Source organism: Jaculus jaculus, chromosome 2 (assembly GCF_020740685.1).
Source record: "Jaculus jaculus isolate mJacJac1 chromosome 2, mJacJac1.mat.Y.cur, whole genome shotgun sequence".
NCBI classification, from domain to species: Eukaryota; Metazoa; Chordata; class Mammalia; order Rodentia; family Dipodidae; genus Jaculus; species Jaculus jaculus.
In genome coordinates this window covers 130,549,637-130,574,245 of record NC_059103.1, presented here as the reverse complement: position 1 = coordinate 130,574,245, position 24,609 = coordinate 130,549,637, and the positions used below count along the sequence as shown (strand labels likewise).

Here is a 24,609-nt window from a genome sequence, read left to right as displayed (position 1 = left end):
TTTCATCATGCTGGTAATCTCTCTCTCTCTCTTTTTTTTTTTTTTGAGGCAGGGTCTCACACTAGCCCAGACTAGTCTGTAATTCACTACATTGTCTCAGGGTGGCCTTGAACTCATAGTGATCCTCCTACCTCTGCTTCCCAAGTGCTAGGATTAAAGGCGTGCGCCACCATGGCCGGCATGCCTGTAATCTTTGTCAGCTTGTATTTTTTTTTATTAACAGTTTCCATATTACAAACAATAAACTATGATAATTCCTTCCCCTCCACTACTTTCCACTTCACAAATCCATACTCCATCATATCCCCTCCCTCTCTCCACTAGTCTCTCTTATTTTGATGTCATCATCTTTTCCTCCTATTATGAAGGTCTTGTGAAGGTAGTGCTAGGCACTGTGAGGTCAAGGATATTGAGGCTAATTTCTGTCTGGATGGTTGCATTGTAAGCTCTTACATTCTTTTTTCCACTTTTTCCTCAATGGTCCCTGAGCCTTGGGGAGTGTGATAGAGATGTTTCAGTTCTGAACACTCCTCTGTCACTTCTCAGCACTCTGGTGCCTTTTGGGTCACCCCAGTGGCCACTGCCATCTGAAAAGAGAAGCTTCTCTAACGAAAAGGGAGAGCAGCATTAATATATAGTTAAAAAGGCAGATAGATAGAATGGGTGCACCAGGGCTTTTAGCCACTGCAAATGAACTCCAGACACATGTGCCACCTTGTGCATCTGTCTTACATGGGTCCTGGGGAATCAAACTTTGGTCCTTTGGCTTTGCAGGCAAGTGCCTTAATCACTCAGCCATCTCTCCAGCCCTAATATATGGTTATAAATGTTAAGTGAAGTGCTTACAGGGCAGTTTGGTGAGCACAATATATGCATTTAGCCAGATAAGAGTAGGTATTACACACCTAAGGCTCATGACCACCTCACCATAAGCTTTTTTTTTTTTTTTTGGTTTTTCTGTTTTTTGAGGTAGGGTCTCACTCTAGCCCAGGCTGACCTGGAATTCACTATGGAGTCTCAGGGTGGCCTCAAATTCACAGTGATCCTCCTACCTCTGCCTCCCGAGTGCTGGGATTAAAGACATGCGCCACCATGCCCGACAAGCATTTTTTTAAAAAATTTTTTTGTTCATTTTTTATTTATTTGAAAGCAACAGACACAGAGAGAAAGGCAGAGATAGAGAGAGAGAGAGAGAGAGAGAGAGAGAGAGAGAGAATGGGCATGCCAGGGCCTCAAGCCACTGCAAATGAACTCCAGATGTGTGCGCCCCCTTGTGCAACTGGCTAATGTGGGTCCTGGGGCTCACCTAGAACCAGTGTCCTTAGGCTTCACAGGCAAGTGCTTAACCACTAAGCCATTTCTCTAGCCCCACCATAGTTTTTTTTTTTTTTTTTTCCGTTCTTCGAGGTAGGGTCTCACTCTAGCTCAGGCTGACCTGGAATTCACAATGTAGCCTCAGGGTGGCCTTGAGTTCACAGTGATCCTACTACCTCTGCCTCCCAAGTGCTGGGATTAAAGGCGTGCACCACCATGCATGGCCCACCATAGGTTTTTTTTATTAGGTTTTCAGTACCAGGCATGTATTCCCTCCCATAGAGCAGGTCTGCAGTTCAACTAGAGAGCAGCTGGTTTCCCCATAAAAGACATGCCACTAGTGCACCCATTTGGTCATTTAGCCTGGCTGGCCAAACTTGAGGCTTGCAGTGTCTACTGTTTTCACTGCTGAGGCCTTCTGTCTCCCACAGGGCTGCACACTCCTTTTACCAGCTTTCTGTGAGCTGTTCTACATGGAGGAGGCTTTCAGCTCAGCCCCAGCTTGCTTCCTTGGTGACCTTGCAACGCAGGCATGTGCAGTCTTCAGCAATAGGGTCTTATCATCTATTTCTAGTGGGAAACCAAAATCCTTGGAAATAGCCTATGATGTTTGGAGGGAATCATGGACCTCCCTGGCCAGGAACTCATGGGAAGGTATCCCATCTCTGGCACTGAAATTTTTCTAGTGAAAACCTATGGCTTCTAGGTGTGTAGTTATCCAAAAAAGTGGGTTTTCATACGGCTTATCACAATATCCTGAATTTTGATTACTCCTCCCTCATCCTTTTTTAATTCAATCTCTTCCCCTGACCTCACTTAGGCCATTCCACCCCCAGGAATCTGTTTGTCTTGTTACATATATACAAGACCATCCCCTTAAGTCCTCCCCTTCCCTCTCTCCCTTATATCCCTTTTCTAGCTAGTACTGGATGCTACCGATTTTTACTCCAACTCACACCCAAATGTAAACATTTGTAGCAAGGATCCACCTATGAGAGAGAACATATGATGTTTGGGTTTCTGGTCTTGGGTTAAGATCCATCCAGTTCACTGCAAATTTCAAAATTTTATTTTTCTTTACCACTGCATAGAACTCCATTGTATAAATGTACCATGTCTTCATTATCTATTCAGCAGTTGAGGGCTCCTAGGTTGGCTCCATTTTCTGGCTACTGTGACTAGAGTAGCAATAAACATGGTTGTACTAGTATTTGTAAGGTAGTGAGAAGTGTCCTTAGGATATATGGCAGGAATGCTACAGCTAGGTCATACGGTAAATCTATTTTTAACTGTCTTAGGAGCCTTCACACTGATTTCCATCATGGCTGTAACAGATTACATTCCCACCAACAGTCTTGTAGGCTTCCTCTTTTTTCACATCCTTACTGTATTTATTGTCATTTGTTTTCTTGATGATAGCCATTCTGACAGGAGTGAGATGGAAACTCAAGTAGTTTTAACTTGCATTTCTCTGATGGCTAAGGATGTAGAGCATTTTTTAGAGGTATTTCTAAAGTTCTATATTTCTTCTTTTGAGAACTCTCTTTAATTCCATAGCTCATTTTTAATCGGGTTGTTTAATTTATATTATTTAGTTTTCTGAGTTCTTTGTAAATCCTAGATATTAATCCTCTGTCAGATGTATAGCTGGCAAAGATTTTCTCCCATTCTGTAGGTTGTCTCTGTGCTCTATTTATAGTGTTCTTTGCTGTACAAAAGCTTTGTAATTTCATGAGGTCCCAGTGGTTGATTAGTGGTTTTATTTCCTCAGCAACTGGGGTTATATTCAGAAAGTTATTGCCTATGCCAATATATTAAAGGGTTTCCCCTACTTTTTCCTCTAGCAGTTTCAGAGCTTCAGGTCTGACATTCAGGTCTTTGATCCATTTGGACTTGATTCTTGTGCATGGAGAGAAATAATGATCTATTTTCATCCTTCTACATATAGATCATACTTCTATATATAGATATCAAGTTTTCCCAGCAGCATTTGTTAAAGAGGTTGCCTTCTTTCCAAGGAATATTTTTGGCATTTTTGTTGAAAATCAGATGGTTCTAGCTGCCTGGATTTACATCTGGGTCCTCTATTCTGCTCCATTGGTCTATGTATCTGTCTTTGTGCCAGTACCATGCTGTTTTTGTTACTATGGCTTTGTAATATAGATTAAAATTGGGTATGGTGATATTGCCAGCCTTATTTTTGTCATTCAAAATTATTTTGTCTATTCAAGGTTTTTTATACTTCCAAATAAATTTTAGGATTGTTTTCTCTATTTCTGTGAAAAATGCCATTGGAATTTTAATGGGGATTGAATTAAATGTGTGGATTGCTTGTGGTAAGATTGACATTTTCGTAAATTGGTTCTTCCAATCCAAGAACATGAGATGTCTTTCCATTTCCTAGTGTCTTCAATTTCTTGCTTGAGTGTTTTAAAGTTTTCATTGTAGAGTTCCTTTACTTCCTTGGTTAGGTTTATTCCAAGGTACATTAGTTATTTATTTTCAAGGATATGTGAATAGGAGAGATTCTCTGTTTTCATCCTCCACTGTTGGGCCTTGAGAGGCCTGGGTGTGAGGCCTAGTGGAACTTCCTGAGCCTAAATAAAGCTTGGGCGACCTGCCTCTGGCCAGCTAGGACTCAGCAAGACGCCTAATGGCTTCTGGCCTGCTACTTCCACGCAGGAGTTGAAATTACCATTTCAATAGTCACAGTTTACTATTGGTCCTTACCTCTTCCCCCATCCTAAAATCCCTGCCTTTGTCCCCAACATTATATAGGCAACTGCTTTTAACGATAAAGCAAGTTCCTGTGAGTTCCAGCTTCCACAAGACTCCTGACTCCGCATGGTTTTTCTCCAGTGACTAGGAGAGGTTCTGAGTCGTCCTATGCTCATCCTTCTCCTCAGCCCCTTGGGGGGAACCAGCGGGCCTGGTCCCTCCTCAGCACTACCTGCCTGCGGGGAGGAGCCCGGCACTCCATGCGTTTGTTGTTAGAATACAAGAAAGCTACTGATTTATGTGAATCTATTTTGTATTTTGTACATTGCTAAAAGTGTTTATCAGCTCTAACAGTTTGCTGGTAGAGTCTATAGGCTCCTTTATGTATAGAATCATATCACCTACAAATAATGATAATTTGATTTCTTCCTTTTGCATTTGTATCCCTTTTATGAGTGCCTTTTGTCTTATTGCTATAGTTAAGACTTCCAGTACTACTATATTAAATAAAAGTGGGGACAGTGACCACTCTTGTCTTGCTCCTAAATTTCGTGGAAAACCTTCAAGTTTTTCCCTATTTAGTATTATGTTGGCTGTAGATATTTTATAATAGCATTTATTATGTTGAGATATGTTATTTCTATTCCCAGTTTCTTTAGGGCTTTTACCATGAAAGGATGTTGAAATTTCTTGAATGTCATTTCTACATCTATTGAGATGAACATGTGATTTTGTCTTTCAGTCCATTTATATAGTGTATTACATTTATCAATTTGCATATGTTGAACAGTCCCTGCTTCTCTGGGATAGTCTATTTAGTTGGGGCGAAATTTTTTTTTTTATATCTTCTTATATTCTGTTTGCTAATATTTTGTTGAGAATTTTTGCATGTATGTTCATGAGGGAGATTGGTTTGTAATTTTCTTCTTTCGTTCTGTCTTTGTTTTTGGTATCAGGGAGATGCAGGCTTCGTAGAAGGAGTTTGGTAGAATTCCTTCCCCTTCCATTTTATGGAAAAGTTTGAGAAAGCAGTGGTGTTAGTTCTCTCATCAAGGTATGGCAAAATTCACCAGTGAATCCATCTGGGTCTGGACTTTTTTTAGTTGGGAGATTTTTTTTTTTTTAAATAATTGCTTGGTTCTCCATACTTGTTATAGCTTGTATTTTTTTAAAAAAATATTTTATTGGGCTGGAGAGATGGCTTAGTGGTTAAGCGCTTGCCTGTGAAGCCTAAGGACCCCGGTTCGAGGCTCGGTTCCCCAGGACCCACGTTAGCCAGATGCACAAGGGGGTGCACGCATCTGGAGTTCGTTTGCAGTGGCTGGAGGCCCTGTCACGCCCTTTCTCAATCTCTCTCTGTCTCTTTCTCTCTCTCTCTGTCACTCTCAAATAAATAAATAAAAAAATGAACAACAAAAAAATTAAAAAAAAATATTTTATTATTTATTTAGGGGGAGAAAATGGGTATGCCAGGGCCACTTTAGGCCATTTACTTACATGGGTATTGGGGAACTCGGGCTGGCAGGCTTTGCAAGAAAGTGCCTTTAACCATGGAGCCACCTCTCCTGCTCTTCCAGCTTGCATTTTTTAAAAAAATATTTTATTTTTATTTATTTATTTGAGAGAGAGAGAGAGAGAGAGAGAGAGGGAGAACAGGTGAACCAGGGCCTCCAGTGATTGTAAAGAAACTACAGATGCATGTGCTGCCTTATACATCTGACTTACATGGGTCCTGGAGAATTGAACCTGAGTCTTTTGGCTTTGCAGGCAAGTGCCTTAAATGCTAAGCCATCTCTCCAGTCCCCAGCTTGCATTTCAATGTAAGAAGTTCCTTTCGCTTTTTACCAATCCATCATTTTACCCTACCATAAGCTCATAAGCATTTGTTTCCTTCCACAGATTGCAACCATTACCAGCTTAGTTTCTTAAATTTTCCACATTGGTCACAAGAAACAAAAGAATGGCTTTTTCATCCTTCTACATACCTGTCCTTTCCCAAATATGTCCTTCTTTCTCCTTGTCATCACCAGACATTCCAGTTTATTTTCTAATTTCCCTCTTCCAGCCCAGGATTATCTACTTCTATAAGGAGTTTTGGTCTCCACATGGGAGAATGTTATTTAGAGACCAGTATCAGGGCAGGAGGTATGCTACATGGGTCTTTGCTCTGGGCGTCTCAGTGGAAAAATCTATGCTACCACTAGTAGGCTTGTGCATGTGAGCCCCTGCAGGTACAGTATTATCAAGGTCCGGTCTAGAAGCGGGACAGCGGTCACAGCAATGGGTGTGTACTTTTATTACATCACCAAGCTCCCACAACAAGTGTAGCTCGTCTGTACTTCAACCCGGGCAGGCCACCTCACCAACACAGGTTTGAAGGCAACATGGTCTTGACTTGCATTTCTCAAATGACTTAATGTGCTTTTGTACTTGTGTATGAGTGTGTGGACTGAGGCCAGAGGACAGTCTTTGGGGTTACTCCTCAGGAAAACGGTCCACCTGATTTGGAAGAGAGGGTCTCTTATTGGACTGGAACTTTCCAATTTGCACTGGCTGGTCAGTAAGTCCTAGCTAGGGATTCTGTCTCATCTATGGCATCATTCTCCACAGCATTACTATTACAGGCATGTGTCTGGCATTTTCATGGAGGTTCTGAGGATCAAACTCAAGTCTTCATGCTTGCAAGAGAAGCACTTTATGGTTCTTGCTCCAGCCTTTAGATTTGAAATTTTAACACTCAATTTCATTGCATATAAAATATTATGACATATATAAAATGTTACTAAAAGTGTTGAAGCAAACCAACCTATTCATCAACTCACATTATGTTTAAAGCAGAATTTTCAGTGCCAAGGTTTAACTCTGAGCCTCAAACTCACAACTGAGCTACATCCCTAGACCCCATGCCCACATTTCAAAAATACCCTTGAGAATTGTCTTCTCATTTCTCTCCCCATTTTTCTATCAGATTTTTAGTCCTTTAATATTTGAGTGGGTCTCATAGTTTTGCAAAACTAATATTTAAGTGTACACTGGCACACTGTTTCCTATCCTGACTTCAACCAAGGCTGATTTACTATGTAGCTACGGCATGAGCTATAGTATAGAGCAGGCCCTATTTTAATTAAATAACAAAGCATATGTACACTCTTAAGAAATACAAGCTGTTCTATCTACCCCAACTCACATTTATGAGGTTACTTTTTTTTTTTTTTTTTTTGGTTTTCTGAGGTAGGGTCTCACTCCAGCTCAGGCTGGTGTGGCCTTGAACTAGTGGCAATCCTCCTACATGTGCCTCCTGAATGCTGGGATTAAAGGTATGCACAGCCATCCCTGCCTGAGGTTGATGTTTGTGTGTGTGTTTAGAACCATATAATTGATGCACAGTAAATGGAGATAGGATTTTGCTACTTATGAAAGGAACTATGCTCCAAAGCCAGGTATAACTCATTTTTCCTGATGGATTAGACATCTTGTGCTACCATTTACCTCCCTATTCTTGTGGTAGAATGTCTTTAACAACAAATTTTGAATGTTACATTTCAGCTCCATGTGGTGGTACACACCTATAATCAAACTACTTGGGAGGCTGAGGCAGGAGAATCATGAATTTGAGATCAGCCTGAGCTAGAGTGAGACCTAGTTTGAAAACAAAATGCCAGTTCAGCTGCTCTCTGCTGCTTGAATCATACATCTGATTATGTCTTATTTTGCCCTACCCTGCCAGCCATGCGCCTTAAATTTAGGAGACAAATGAAAAGATGCCTCTGTGAAGACTGCAATTTTATAGTGTTACATTGTTATGTGTTGAGCTATTGGAGCTGTATTTATTTTCTCCATAACTGATTCTTATTAAAACATGTCTATAGCCGGGTATGGTGGGGCACACCTTTAATCCCAGCACTCGGGAGGCAGAGGTAGGAGGATCGCCATGAGTTCGAGACCACCTTGAGACTCCATAGTGAATTCCAGGTCAGCCTGGGCTATAGTGAGACCCTACCTCGAAAAACCAAACCAAACCAAACAAAACAAAAAACAACAACAACAACAAAAGAATCATGTCTACAGATGCTATTAAAACTGAGCCAAGGTCAACTGAAAACACAATTACAGAAGGAAAGATTTGATTGCAGGCATCACCAGTGCGCTCTTTCTGAGAGGTAATACGGTAAGGAGCAGACACCACAGACTGTAACACTGTCAATTCATAAAGGGTCTGAACTATACACTCAATGGCAGATGAGCTCTGAAGATGGGATGGTGAGCTACAGAGCAGTCCACCTGGGGCTCCCACAGCCATAGCAGGAGCTGTCCTTGTGGAGTCTTTTGCTAGGGTATTAAAATATATGCACTGGCTTTGCTGGTGCTTGACTTCACAACACATTCTCTTGTATTTGATTTACAAAAGAAGTATGGGAGAAGGTATAGAAAAATGCACTGACCTCTTTGGCAAAGTTAACTGGTATTAAACATTTCCAAAGAATTATTCTCTTCTTGACATACAGCAGAACACCCACTAGTTGCTGTGCCTCTCCATACCAGGGGTGACTAGGGAGGTCAGTGAATTTGTTATAACAAATTTTTCAAGGGGGAAAAAAGCTCATAAAATTATTCATGAAATTGGATCTCCTCAAACTTCCTTTCCTCTGCCCTCCAGCAGTATGATCCAGCAGCTATGATAGCACCTACAACTTCCCACAGGAGCTGGATCACAGCTCGACAGCACTGTGCTACCTTCAGGAGAAGCCTGGAGAAAGTGGGATCACTGAGGGAACTGGCAGTGGCATTGAGTTTCTTTGGCCTTCGAGGCACATGTGCTTCAGCACTTGGGCAGAAGGTACTTGCTCACACCACCACCGTCAAGAATATCAATGTGGTGCATGTTCTATTACATTCTTCATGCAGTTCAAGTGTTAAGCATTCTGACCTTTAATAAAACACATTGAAGTACATGTAAAAGCTATTAATGGAGTGAAAGTTATATTTTAAAAATGTGGCCATAATAAAAAGGGGACACTTTTATACATAGGATTTTATTTTGCACTGCTGTAACAATTTCATTATAGACCAAGGGAGAAAAAGAAAAAAAGGATAAAACCACCACAATGAGTAAACACTAAAGCTTTTCTACTTTTTAACAGGATTTTCCATCTGCTAGATGTATTTTCATATCCCCTCAAAACAGACAAGATGCTTACCATATTTTAAAGATTATAGGTTGTCACTGAAAAAAAATTTTACACAGTCACTGTACATCAAGGTTGAAAAACTGTCCTGCATGAAAAAATACCCTTAGAAATCATGTGAGTAAAAGAAAACATTATTGTGTTTAAGGAAAGATTAACGTCCTCATAATGTGCCATCTAAATGTGGGGACTCATTCTTGGAGTCACTGAGATGCAGGGAATTCTGCTTCTGCCCTTCCCACTCATACTGTGTTTTAACCCAACTGCATTCATTAAGGCAAACAAATCCTTTTCTAAAGAGGTTTTAAGGAAATTGTGGACAGATAGCAAACTTTTGGCATTAAAACAGGTTAACACACACCTAGCCGTTAGTAATATACATTAAGCATATTTTTCTTGGACTAGTGACAAGAAAAGATGAACATGCTTGTTAACAATGTCAAAAAGTTTAAAATTCAGTGTCCAAGCAATTCCTAACAACGCTTCTGTAGCTTTAAGCTCTAAATGGTATAGAATTTATGCAAATGCATTAAAGAATTCAAGCTTGGCAAGTTACACCCAAGCAAGTTAAACTATATATACAGAAAGTAAATGATAAATACAGAATTAAAAGAGTCCTTCTGTTTTTTTTTTTCCTTATACCTTGAAAATGGACAAACTTTCTGAGACAGTCCTATAATATTAAACATTAGGTAACCGTAGGTGTTAGGTAACCTAACTACAGAAACTGATTTGAAATACTCCAGATGACTTTGTAGTGTTTAATACAATTCAGCTTGTAGTTAAGGGCACAAGACAACATTTAACAAAAATAATCACATCAATTGACCTAGAAATCAAATTCAAATAGATATGAATACAATCTCCAAAATCTGTCTTTTTAAGTGAACATTAACCATTTATTCAAAGTTATACAAGAATCTGAAGGATTAAAGTCTTCTGTGACATAAAGCCATCTGTAATAGTTTCCTGTCTCAGCTGAGCAGGAGAGAGGGGAACAGGGTGAGCAGCTCCACTGGGCAGCTAGACGTGAAGAGACTCAGCAGCAGCCTCCCCCAGCCTGCTGTCCCCCCTGGTTGCCTGCGTGGGTTGCATTAGTAGCAGCATGCTGAGGGCCAATTTTAATGCCATTTGCCTGAAATGAAAGAGGACAGGATAATAAATACAAGTAGACCCAATTAACAAGATTTCTGAAAAATTCAAGTAATTCTTAGCCATACAGCTTTACCAAACGACTCTGAAAACTATATTTAAGTAGTTCCAGAAACAAGATTAAAAAAAAGAAAAACACACACAGTAGAAATGTTCCTGCAAAAACCTATTATCATACTAGGTAAACAGCAATCAGGTAATGATGCTTTTCAGGGGACTCTCACAATGAAGAAAACAATTATTACAAGTCTTTAACGGATGAAATATCCTGAGCCCCTGCTGCTGTAACAGGACGTAAAATCTTTCCACTAGCCAGCATTTCTGTTCCATGTTGAATCAGCTGTACAGGCTAAGGGCATACGAGTGTTCTGTGTCATCAATAATTTCTATGATCCCCAAAGACATGGCAGGTTGCCAAGAACCCACACACAGAGTACTTCTTTCATTCATCAAGCTCACACTTATGTCTTAACCCTCACTCCCTCAAGTGGATTTTACCTAAAAATACAACACTTTGAGAAAAGTAATACAGTAGCTTCAGAAATTAAGCTCTTAAGGAAACTTTACGTCACAGTAAATCTCAGATTTATGGTGCTTGGCAGTTGTTCTGCAACAGTAGTAGCCTTGGGGTTTCTGGCACTAGCTCAGTATTGACAGCAGCTGATGTGGTTTCTTTTCGCTCTTTTGACTCCTCTTTAATAAAAAGCATGCCCTATGGCTCATTGGTTTTGCCCCCTCTGGGCTGGTAGCAACTTCTTGAGGAATTGAGGAGTCGGCCTTGGCATTATGCCAAATAAACAGCACGGCCTGTTGGCTCCTGACAGCACATTACAATCAAAACTGCATAGGACACAGTAAAGCAGTCAGCTACTATATGAAACCAGACAGAAACAATGAACATGCCCTTTTAAACAGAGGACCAATTACTGTTCAATTTATAGGGCATTAGCTTCTGAATGCTGCCACCTTTAAATTAACTAAGAAGTACGGCCATGTAAATCTAAGAGATAACATTTAGAAACTATATTATCCCAAATAAAAAGGAATGAGAAAATCAAGTACTTTTTGGAAACTGTAAGCAAGCTGCTGTCTGCTTACCAAAGAACCAGTGAAGCAAACAATAGTCAAGCCTCATCTCTGTACAGGCCAGGAGGAACAATCACAATAGCTTTCTAGTACAATGATTTTCTCATACAACTGGGGAAGAGAGCAAGGCTTCTCCTCTTGGAAGAAGTCTTGATACAGATTAACAACAATGCTATATAAAGGTAAACAATATGCTCTTAAATATTTTGAAATAAATAAGGATAAATACAGAGTGAAGATTCAGGTAAAAAGGATAGCTAGTGAACATGCTTCAAAGCTTTGCATATTATCCTAATCATGTTGACAAAAATGGGCTCAAAACATTTCAGAAAAACCATCATATCCAATTATATACAGTATTTTGGTCTCTTGAAAACTATACGAGAATAATTTCCAAGTTAGGACTACTGCCTTCTTTCATGCCAGGAAAGAGAGCATCTTGCATTAGTACCATAGTACATGCATTTATACACTAGAATATTACTCCCCAAAGCAGATAAAATCACATGGACATGTGGGATCAGCATGGACTTTCTTTTTTTCTTTAGGGAATTTATATTATTTTGTATTGTGTGCAATAAATAGATAAGGCCACTTTGTTCTAATTTCATCAAATAATATTCTACTAGAACATAAGCATTTAACTACTGTCTGGAATATATCAGGGTTTCAGTTAGATGATAAATTAACTAATGTGTTAACTAATTCTATTTTAGGAATTAAGAGAATCATTAATCCAAATAAGTAAAAGCCAATTTAAAAATAGTATGAGTCAGGGCTGGAGAGATGGCTTAATGGTTAAGCACTTGCCTGTGAACTCTAAGGATACTGGTTTGAGGCTCGATTCCCCAGGACCCACGTTAGCCAGATACACAAGGGGGTGCGTGCATCTGGAGTTCGTTTACAGTAGTTGGAGGCCCTGGCGCACCCATTCTCTCTATCTCAAATACATAAATAAAAATAAAAATAAAATAAATATAGTATGAGTAAGTAATATTTGTAGGTGCATACCTCATTATTAATGTCAAAGACTCCTTCTTGGATTTTTTCATAAATTTCTTTTGCTGTGTTAATAAATGCCTGAAATAAAGTATAGAAACTAGTTTATATTATTTAAAAATCACAACAGTAAAAGAACATTACATAAAAGCACCAGAGAATAGCATACCATTTGACATATGAAAAAACTGATGACTATTAATAAAGGACAAAAACCAAACAAACATCATCATCTTAATAGATGAAGAAAAAGCATTTGACAAAATCCAACAGCTTTCATCCTAAGAACACTCAACAAAGTGAGGAATAGAAGGGAGCTTTCTCAAACTGACAAACAGCACCTAAGAGAAGCTGTACCTTCCATCACATACAAAGTTGAAGACTGAAAGTCACACTATAGAATCAAGACCATAGCAAGAAGCCAGCAAGGATACATGCCAGAGCTTGCCAGGATTCAAAATTGTTGATATGAACAAAAATTATAATGTGGGTTACTAGCATAGTGGAACGTTAGTCAGTCAAAACAGGTAATAAAGTGGTAATTCACTTTATAACACAGATGAACCTTGAAAACATGCTAAGTGAAAGAAAGCAGACATAAAAAAAATCACATATTAATATAACTTCCTTTATACAAAATTCCAGAGCAGGCAAATTTTGGGAGACAGAAAATGTATTTGTTGGCTTTCTGGGATCAGGAAGAGGAGGAAATAAGGATGGCTGATAATGAGTAGAGGCTTTCTTTGTGGGGGTTAGAGCATTATGCCATAGATAACTATAATTGCACAACCTTGTGAATAAGCTGAAACTTACCTAAATGTATACTTGAGTGAATTTTATTTTATCATGAATGAATTACATCTCAAAAGAAAAATATAGCCAAGCATGGTGGCGGATGTCTTTAATTCCCACACTTGGGAGGCAGAGGTAGGGAGATCACTGTGTTTGAGGCCAGCCTGGGACTTACGAGTGAGTTTCAAGTAAGCCTGAGCTACAGTGAGACTCTACCTCAAGAAAACAAAAACAAAAACAAAAACAAAAAGAATGAACGAATGAATTAACAATATCATGGTGAAGGAGGAAGGAAGAGTATCCTAACTAGAAGCAGTGCACATGAGAATTATCTATATCAACGAGGCAATAAGGTAACCTGCATCCTCCTAATAACTTACTCTGAAGGTTCCACACAGGGTCCCTTGGGTCATATATTATTTAACATGTTGTTTAAGAATAAAAGAGGGATGGCTCAGTGGTTAAAAGTGCTTGCTGGCAACGCCTGACACCTGGGCTTGATTCCTCAGTACCTATGTAAAGCCAGATGCACAAAGTGGTATGTACCTGGAGTTCATTTTCAGTGTCATGAGGCCTTGCCACACATATCCCTCCCCCTTAAATAAATAAACATTAAAACAACAGAGAGTAAAAGAATCAGGATGTATATGATAAAGAGATATAAGGCAGCTTAAGTACTGTTATATTGAATGTTTTTCCCTTTTCCTGCATAGTGTACTGGTACTGGCAGGAAGTTAATGTGAGAAAATATACGTCAAGTTAAGTCCAGAAGCCCAAAATTTATCCATAAGCAGTTTAAACTTATATAAAGCATGAAGGAATTTTATGTTAATATGATACAGAAGATATGCAGAAACTCTGGTATGTTCTAAATGATCAGATTTGAGCGAGAACAGCTATCAGTATAGTCAATATTATAAGCAAGGTCCTCTTTAATCAGCATTCTATGAAAATCCATAAAGAAAAGTTACTCTCCCGAACACCAATACACATGTACTTCAAATATGAGGAAGTAAACAGGGTTCATGAAGAGGAACAAATCATACCTTTCATCTTTCCTACATTGGAAACATCTGACTGCTGAACTTGCCATTGGAGCTTTTGTTTCCTAATTAACAGGACTGATATGTTTTCACCTTTAAAGGCCTTACAGCTCCCAAGAGTAATCAATCTAGTGCAGCTCAATTACTGCACCAAGCACACCCCAGTCAGCAAAGGAGACTTGAACGACGGTGGCAGGAACACAGAGATATGAATATGCATAAACTCTAAGTGGCTGATCGAATCATCAGAAAGGGTCATGAGAATTTGCAGCAAAATAATGAGAAGAATTAATCACTGCAGATTTGCAGGCACTTAGGATGTGAGCATGCTTTTCATGTGTGCTAGTGTCAAAGTGAAGAGAACTGGCTTTCGGCCAACTATGAATTGATTCACATTCTTTGAAATTGAAGTTACCCCTATAAATAAGGAAAATCTAACTTTATTTCTAATCACATGTTAATTACTTAATGGCCTTAGAAACCAGGCTAACTAAATATTGAAGTCAACAGATAAATAAATTTACAGGGCTGGACTTCCTTCAGCAGAGGCAGCCATGTGTGCATATTTTAATACAATGTTAGATGAAACTACAAGGCTCTGTGTCTTCAGACTTCATAAACGAGCAGTTCTATCACAGAAATTACCATTAGAAGTGCCAGTTTAAGCTGGGCATGGTGGCGCACACCTTTAATCCCAGCATTGGGGTAGGAGAATCAAATGAGTTAGAGGCCACACTGAGACTACATAGTGAATTCCAGGTCAGCCTGAGCTAGAGTGAGACGCAAAACTCCCCCCACCAAAAAAGTGCCAGTTTATTTAGGCAAACTGCCATTTTCAGCCAATTCTTTGATGAATCACTAAAAACTTGCTTAAGAAAAAAATATGTACTATAAAACTTCCTAACTCATACACTAATTTTATTACCTAAACAATATTTAATATTTTATGAAGCATTTATATTTTATTTACTTATCTGAGGGAAGAAGGGGGGAGAGAGAGAACGAATGAATGAGTGGGCATGCAAGGGCCCCTAGCTACTGCAAATAATGAACTCTAGATGCAAGTACCACCTTGTGCACCTGGCTTAACGTGGGCACTGGAGAAATGAACCTGGGTCCTTAGGTTAGTGATTAAGGTTCTTACCTGCAAAGCCCATCTCTCCAGCCCATATTAAGCACTTTTAAAAGCACACTTGTGCTACATGGATTTGGGATATATTTTATATTTGAAAGACAAATGACTTTCTTTAAATAGAAATATACTAATGGCTGTTCTTTTTCACTATAATTTCAGTCATCTGAATGAAGTAGTGTTTGGATAATGCCACTTTTGCTCTGTAGTGCTCTGACTACACAATAAATACACTAAAATATTTTCTATCCTTCTGAGCACATTATAGAGGATACTATATGACTATATTGCTTTGTACACTCCATGACAAAAGTTAACATTTAATACAATTAACAACTAATGACTAATTTTAATGAGTTCTTAAGAGTGTGAAACATGTTATGCAGACATTAGCACACCTGTGTTGACTATGTTGCTACAGACTGAAACTGCTCAGTTACCAAAAACAGTGAAGATCAACCAAGTAATTATTAAGGCTTATTAATGACCAAATAAACCCTATAAGACAACAGCATTGAATAGCATAGATAAACTCTCCCCACTTAAGTTGTAAAAAGTTTACATAAAAATGAGAGCTATACAATGATATAATAAGATATTGGCTGGGGAGTAAGAGGAGAGGATGAGAAGTTAATAAAAATTAAAGATGTTATAAATAAGACATATGGAAGCATATTTCTTTGCTAGCTTAAAAAAAAGTATGTTAAAAAAAAAAAAACCCACAAGGAGTCTGGGCAGAAGTAACCATGAGGGGTGGATAATGCTGAGCCTAGAAGCCATAGATTGTTATAGAAAACTTTTAGTGCCAGGAGTGGGCTACTCTGATATCCCCAAAACATCATAGGCTATTGTCAAGGTTTCTGGTTGCCCACCAGAAATAGATGGTAAGATCCTATTGCTGAAGAGACTACATGCTGTGGCTGTTGAACACTGAGAAATCAAGTTGGAGCTGAGCTCAAAGCCTGTTGACTATCTGTCAGGATGTTGGAAAGATTTAATGAGCCTACTAGGGGGAAACGTTATCAATGGTCTTAAGCAGAAGTGGCCTCTGCAAGCTACATGGATGGCTAGCCAGGCAAATGTGCTAATTGGTGTAATGGTGGCAAAACTGTTATGGGGAAAACCAACTGCTCTTTAGGTGGATTTGAAGCCCACTTTATGGGAGGGAATTCATGCCTGATACTGAAAAACTAGTCAAAGGGGGTGGTCATAAATACTGGGGCAAAGCTACTATTGTTGTTTGGCTAAATAGGTTTATTATGTCCACAAACTGCCTTGTCAACTACTTATGTTTATGTCCATATATTAATGCTACTCTCACTTTTGGTTAGACTAGCTTCTCTTTTCAGATGGTAGTAACTACTGGGAAGGTTCAATACTTGTCAAAGGGCTAAAAATAAGTGACACTGGAGTGTTCAGGACTAAGACATCTCTATCAAATCTTGCAAGGTTCAGGGACCATTGCAGAAGAGACAGCAGACAGAAAGTAAGAGCCAATGGATGGGAAGGAGTGCTTTGGCATGCTTTCTTCCAGACATAAAGTGCATTTATGACTTCACAGTGACTGACATTACCTATATAAGACCTGTGTAATATGAGGGCAAAACGTGGTGAGAGGGGTTTAAGATCAGGGTACATTGTGTATCTGTATGGAGGTTGTCAATAAAGTTAAAAAAAATGATACTTTCACTCTCTTCATTCACTGTCAATCCTCAAAGACATTTTAAGGTATAAATATTTGTTTAACGTTTTCTTCACCTTTTAAATTTAATTTAATTTTTTGTTTTTCAATGTAGGATCTCACTCTAGCCCAGGCTGACCTGGAATTCACTATGTAGTATTAAGGTGGCTTCTAACTCATGGTGATCCTCCTACCTCTATCTCCTGAGTGCTGGGATTAAAGGTGTGCACCACCATGCCCAACCCAATATTTGTTTTAACTTTTTATCTATAATGTTCATATATTTTCATAATATATTTCAAGCATAATTTCATCCTCCCATTGCCTTCCACTGAACTCTATGTGGGTACTTATAATCCATCCTTAGATTTTGACTTCATTAAAAAAATTATTTTTGAGATAGGGTATCACTATGCAGTCTGGGCTGTCCTCATATTCTTGTCTGTCTGCCTCTTGAGTCCTGTGTGCCTAGTTGAAATGTTGCTTTCTTTTTTGGGTATGTACACATCTCTTTGGCGTAAGTTCTTTTAAGCAACAAGCAAAATAGGTGTTAGTATAGGGGAAAAATCTGCTGAGAAACTGTTATCAAATTATTTCAATGTAAGTAGAGTAAGGCAATGTCTAGGCAGACCCATGATTGTGAAGCACAAACAGATTTCTTTGCAGCCAATTGCACTAATAATCTTATTTTCCATGTAGTAAGTGCTGTCCACCAGGTCTGCAAGTACCACCAGTTCTCCCCCGGCAACATCCTTTGATTGTCATGTTCAGTCCTGCACTTTCATTTTCTTCATTAGGCATTCCTTCTCTTGCCTTCTGCTTCAGACACTAACCTCTCATCACTTAGCACCAGTTATCTGAATGCTAACAGCAATGCCTAAACTTAGGACACATTTTCAGTAACTTTTACAGCACAAATTAAAATAAATATAACAAAATGCTACAGATGGGGTATAAATCAAATATATACTCTGCTAACACACATGCTGAATATATCTTAGATGTCACTGGCATTTCACTCAAGGACACTATTAAATTGCTACCACACACTCAGAACTTTTCTAGGTACCACAGAAATACAAACAAGAGGAGGACATAGCTTCAACTGTTGCTGAATTAAAAACAGTTGGTTGGGAGCATCAAGGCACAAGGACAGAGGGAAATTTCTGTATTAACTGCTAAAAGAAGGTGCCAGGCAAGAATATGTACATCTTACCACACCTCGCATCAAACAAGAGACTCAGAGATGACTGAAGAGAGGCAAGGGGAAGACAGAGCTCTTTTTTACTGTGCTTTAACAGCTTTTATGATAAAACACTGAAAATAAATTCTGTCTTCAACAGAGTAAGATATATGTTCTTATGTAACATACTGCCACCTGGTGGCAAGCTAAAAGATAAGATGTGTTAGATGTGACTTCAAAATTAACTCTCCTAGCCAGTTTCATTTAAGTATCTTGAACAGATGCTACAATACAAGGCAAACAACTTGTGAGTTTTCTCTTAGAATAGGAAACATGATGTAACTAAAATACATTTAATTTTTCTCTTGGTTGCTGAAATCATTTACAAGTTCTCATTGTTCAGGCTAACAACCAATATTTATCAATTACTTATTATGAGTAAGTCACTATAATACATGCTTTATAAAGTTTTACACTTATTTCCTAAAAAGTCCAATTATTTATATAAACACAGAAACTTAACATTTTCTTTCAAGAAAATTTATGGTTGTGGGGTGAAGTCAAGCCTATTAAACTAGCATACTGGTTAGGGGTAAACCAGGTTCTTCTGTTTCAAATTCCAGTGTTATCTCTAGTCCCTGAGACAGGGCCCTTCTCACTAACCCTTGCACTGATTTTTAAGCAGGGGTGAAGGGGATATAATCTAGTGGAAGAATGTGTGTCTAACACGCATGGAACCCTGAGTTCAATCCATAGCACCCTCCACCCCACGAAAGCTTTGAAGAACGAGGATGTGGTGTGTGTTGGGAGGTGGGGGAATTATGGAACTACTAGACCAGAAGGGTTTGGGAAATACAAGTACTTAAGAATTTTCTGTTTCTACTTTCTGTCAGACATTAACAAGACATGTTCACTTCCTCAGCAATGTAGATGTCCCACTCAATAAGCTTTTATTCAGGTCTCGTTTTGCACCAGACACTGAGGTAAATATGTGTATTTAAACTTCCGGGACATGGTAGCACGGGATAAATGCAGATTTGAAATTGAATCCTAGCATGAAAATCTGCACTTGCTTAGAGTTAAGAACAGAACCACTTCCGAGAACAAGTAAGCTTTGTGAGGGAAGGCCTGCAGAATAAACTTGGTATGAAATAGAGGACAGAAAAAGTTAAGATTTTCAACTCAGTTCACTTGGAAGCTGTAACAAGGGAGCTGAGGTTAGGCATCTTGTAGACCTGGAGGAACTCTCAAGGCTAGGAAGCAGGCAAGAGGCAAAGCAACGACAGCGCAGCAGGAGAGAGGAAGAGTTTGCAAAGCTGGTGACAGTTTGCCCACAAGGAGTTTACAAAAACAATCTAGGTAAGAAACACAGGCCTGAGGAATTGAGATGAGGGAAATATTAGATAGCATCTTCTTAGAAGAAATTAACAGGATTTGGTAAAAAATGGTGAGGTGCGCTTATAATTCCACTTTTGGTTTAATGAGATGGAAAAATATAGCATGAATTAACTAAAATGGAATAATATCAGGTTTTGAGGAGGGAATTTAGAGATCTGAGATGAAACTGTAATGCTTACAACATCTCCATGTGGGAAAGCCTGGGCACCTGGAACGCCATGTAACTGGATAATGAATATACAACACAGGCAAATGTGGAGACATAACACTGCCTTAGTTTGAAGTACATAAAATGGTTGCAACTTTCAAAAGTTAAGAACTGCAACCACCTAACAAGTTCCATCCTATGAAGGAGAGGCAGAGAAACTTAGACTAGTCAGCAAGTGTCCAATATGTGGAGCAGAATGGTAAGAATTAACTAAGTGATCCTCAAAGGACGCAAGCCTGATAAGACCAGTTCTAATTTTCCTTAGTCTTTGTAGGTCTTCAGCAATGGGAACCAGGTCAAGGATACACGGAAGGCTTCAGTTTCCAACATACCCCAGCTCTCTAAATGTGCTTATTCTCCCACTTACAGCCATGCACACAATTGTTTGCAGATATCCAAGTCTGGGGAAGAACACAGATGTGAGTGAGAGCCCGTGAATCAGTCCTCTTCCTACTTAGTAGGAAGATGTGTTATCCCCATCTGTCCTATCAGCTCAGGTGGCCTGGCAGGTTAGTGTCATCTGTTGCAGGGTTGGTAGGCTATTTCTGCTACTGTCTTGGTGCTATCTTTGGTGCTTTTGTAGCTAAGCCCAGCAATTTCTAACCCTAACCTGTCAACTAATTGATATGTTTTATTTCTACCACACTGGGCGTTATCGCGTGCGCGCGCGTGTGTGTGTGCGCGCGCGTGTGCACATGCATGATTGTGTGCATATCGAGGGCTGAGGACAATCTCAGGGTGTCTGTGTTCCAACTTCTGAGACAGGGTCTCTAGCTGCTACATGGACTGCTTCCATCTGGCTTTATGTGGATGCTGGGAAACTGGACCTCAGACCTCGGCTAAGCTTTGCAAACAAGTATATTCAATCCCTCCTGGATTTTAAAGGTATTGGAGCTTTAAAAAATTTAACTTAAACTTTAACTGATACATGAAAACATAAAATAATGCAAATTTATGGGATGCCATGGTATATGTTAATACTGTGTAATGCATCTTAAATCAGATTAAACATAATCTCAATTATCATTTTTAAATTAATTTTCAAAGTTATTTTACAAAATGATGTTTCATGGCATTTTTATGCATATATGTCATTATACTTTGTTTTTATTCACCTGCTTCCTCCTTGTTTCTTTACTTGAGAGTCTCTCCACATAGCCAGTTGGCCTCCAAGTCCTTCTTAACTTGCCTCTAGCTCTCAGCTGCCAGGCTTACATATGTGCACTACCATGCCTGGTTTACATTACCTATGGTGAAAACATCTAAAATTCTTTCTTCTGGTACTTGAATATACCACATCATCATTATATACTCACCCTACTCTGCAACTGAACATCATAGCTTCTTACTCCCTAGCTGTCCCTCCTTTCTACTCTCCTGTCTTTGATAACCACTATTCAAATTTCAACTTCTATTGCATTCTTTTTGTTTTGTTTTGTTTTATTGTGTTTTGTTTATGCTTTTTGAGGTAGGGTCTCACTGTGACCTGGAATTTACTATGTAGTCTCAGGCTGGCCTTGAACTCATAGTGATCCTCCTACCTCTGCTTCCTGAGTGCCTGGCAACATCACCATTTTTATATTCTACATAGGAGTGAGATGAAGACACTTTGACACTTATTGTAATGACTGCCAGTTCCATTTGTTATTGTAAATGACAAAAATTCCTTCTTGTTAGTGCCTTAATAGTAGTATTCCATTATATAATTTCTTTAAAAAAATATAGCAAATTAGTTACTTATTCACTACTGTGACTAGGGAAGAAATAAACAAGGTGAGTGCAGACATCTCTGTGACATACTGACTTACTATCCTTTGGGTATACTCATTGTAGTAGGACAGCAGCAGGGTAATACATGGGAGTTCGACTGTAATTTTCTGAGGAACCTCCATACTGTTTTCCACAACAGCTTTTTTAGTTAATGCTCCCACCAACAGTGTTCAAGGGTTTCTTGTTCTCCACACCCTCACTTGCATGTATTACAGTTACCAGATCTCTGTCCTGATGATTAACGGATTACAGCAAGCTAAAGAAAACAATCCTTTCCAAACCTCTCATGATTTTTGTGCTTCAAAATTTTTAGATGTTTCTCAGTATTTTTTTTATTTAACACAAATTTACAGCTTTTTTAAAAGGTAAAATTAATGTACACAGAAAAAGAAAAGGCTCAACAAATGGCTAAAAGACCAAGAAAAAAAAAATTACAACTGCTGTGAGATTTCATCTCACCCCAGTCAGAATGGTTCATCAGAAAACAAATGACAACAAATGCTGGCATGGGCGTGGAGAAAAAGGAACCCTTATTTAGTGTAGATGGGAATAAAAACAGGTGCAGTCACTATAGAAATTTCTCAAAAAGCTGAAAATATGGAATAGCATATGACCTAGGCAAATCACTCCCGGCCATATACCCAAAGGACTTTTAAGTCCTACCACAATGATACTTGCACATTCATGTTTTCTGCTGCTCTATTCTCATTTGGTAGGAAATGAAATCAACCTAGATGTTTGTCAATAGCTGAACAGAACAAGAACATGTGGCACATATACACAACGGAATTTTATTCAGCTATAAAGAAAAATGAAATCTCCACATTGATAGGAAAATGGATGCAACTGGAAATCACTGTTAAGCAAAATTAGTCTCAGAAAGACAAATACCCATGCTCTGTGTGATTGTAGACCCTAGACTCATGTGTGTGTTTTGAAATTAGAAAGAAGACAAAACAACATAATACATGTGACATGAAAGTGCATTTGAGGCTGCTGGGAAGAACGGAACCAGCAGGAAAGAGGCAGGGGATGGAAGGGCCATGGGAGAGCAAACCCATTACTTTATAGGCTAATTTAACAAGAGATGAAGCACAGTATCTGACAGTTACCACTGTTTGACAAATGTCAAGCTTAATGATTATTTATACCTTCATCACTTGTATTAAGCCTTCAGAAGTCCTAGAGGGGAGATAATACTATACTTATTAGTAACATAAAAGTGAAAGAATAAATTAGAGGGAAAACATAAAAAGAAAACCAGGGAAGGAATGAGAGAGGTAAATACATTGCTTCTGGGGAATTTTGCTGTATTCAGAAGGGTAGTATGAATCTGCTGGGACAGGGGGCTTTTCCTAGCCAGAGTCCTTGCTAACCCTCACCACACAGATATGCTCAGACATAAAAAGCTCTTTTCAAACCAAAGAGACAAAAGGCATCTACTGGAACACATACCTGCTCAGAGGAGGAGGAGAAAACCTGATTATCTAGATTTTATGTGATAGATTTCCTTCCATCTATGTGTAAGTGAGTGGCATGGCAGAATCCAAAAGTCTAGGAGGTGGGGGAGGAAGGGAGAGAGAGAGATAGAGGGGAAAGAGAGTGGTCTAGAAATCCAAAGCTAGGTCATCCTTTTATGAGTATCTGGTGGAAAGAGGTATGTATGGGTAGAGATTACATGAGAGAAGTCACAGACAAGGAGGACAGTGTGTGGGTGGTAAAGAAAGCACCTGACCCTTAAGTCTCTGAGGAGAAGGGGCTCTTCTGCTCCTGCTTGAAATGGGTGGGTGTTGGGCAGCATGCTCTAACACTATATGCATGTAGGCAGTGGTCAGCAGACACAGTAAGTCTGTCAGAAGGAACTCTAGAGAAGGCTTCAAACTAACCATATCCTAGAAGGAAGGGCATCTCAGGAGCAGAGGAAACTTTTTGTGGAGGGAGAAATGTATGAAACAGAACAGCCATCAACTCCTAGTTTATTATGAAGAACACCTTTGTAGGGGGTTAGCAACCAGAGGAGTATAACTGTCAGCTTACAAAGCCTGATGCTGAAACTGGAGACTACTGCACAGTGTTTTAAAAATTGAAGAGTGACATTCAATTTTAATTTTTTTTTTTTTTTCGAGGTAGGGTCTCACTCTGGCTCAGGCTGACCTGGAATTCACTATGTAGTCTCAGGGTGGCCTCGAACTCTCAGAGATCCTCGTACCTCTGCCTCCCGAGTGCTGGGATTAAAGGCGTGTGCCACCACGCCCGGCTCAATTTTAATTTTTTTAATGATCTCACACAATAGCTTGAAAGACTAAAAAAAAAAAATGAAAATAGTACAATTAGGAAGCAGAGATAGTTGAGAGAGGTATTTAGAAGGAAGGTAACAATATGGTGAAAAGCAGTGCATGGAGTAAATCCATGTGAAGGGATGAGGCAAAGGGAACACACAGGACAGAGTACTCAGAGGATGTGTGGACTAGAGCAGCAAAGGGCTATGGCCTAGTCTGGACGCACTATACTGGAAGGGTCTGAGAAACAGTAAGCTGAGCTGTCTGGGAGAAGCTGAACATACAACCTAAAAAAAAATATCTGAACATTACAAGGTATTCAGAAAAAAATGTGCTAGGAGAGGAGTTTAGAAAAGTCCAGAGAGGTATAAAGAGATGTTTTCACTGAGCTCAGGAAGCTGTTTATGAAAGCATAGTCGAAAGTAATAAAATATTCTTCAAGAGATTATTTAAGGTAAGAACAGAAAAGCATTTTGTAGGTGGACAATCAGGAAGCTCTTAGCCATGGGGGAGGAGGTCAGACTAGGAACCAAGATAATAATAGTCATTAAGGCAATAGAGAAAACTTAATGGGAGTAAAAGAGAGCAACCCATCCAGGAGAACAGGAGTGACAGGTTTTCATTTTTAAAACAGCTGAGACTTGATTGTGTAATTACAGAGCTGTTAG

At 39.1% G+C, this 24,609-nt stretch overlaps 1 protein-coding gene across 1 annotated transcript in view; it reads right to left on the bottom strand.

The window, feature by feature from the left end:
• Positions 1-9,046: 9,046 nt before the first annotated feature.
• Positions 9,047-24,609, bottom strand: part of Rab2a (RAB2A, member RAS oncogene family) — a 79,648-nt gene continuing 64,085 nt past the window's right edge. Inside the window, exons 7-8 of the mRNA XM_004653331.3 lie at positions 12,468-12,536; positions 9,047-10,353 (exon numbers count right to left, since the gene is read on the bottom strand). Of these exons, the coding sequence (XP_004653388.1) occupies positions 10,258-10,353; positions 12,468-12,536 (165 nt within the window). The 3' untranslated portion in view covers positions 9,047-10,257. The remainder of the gene's footprint in view (positions 10,354-12,467; positions 12,537-24,609) is intronic.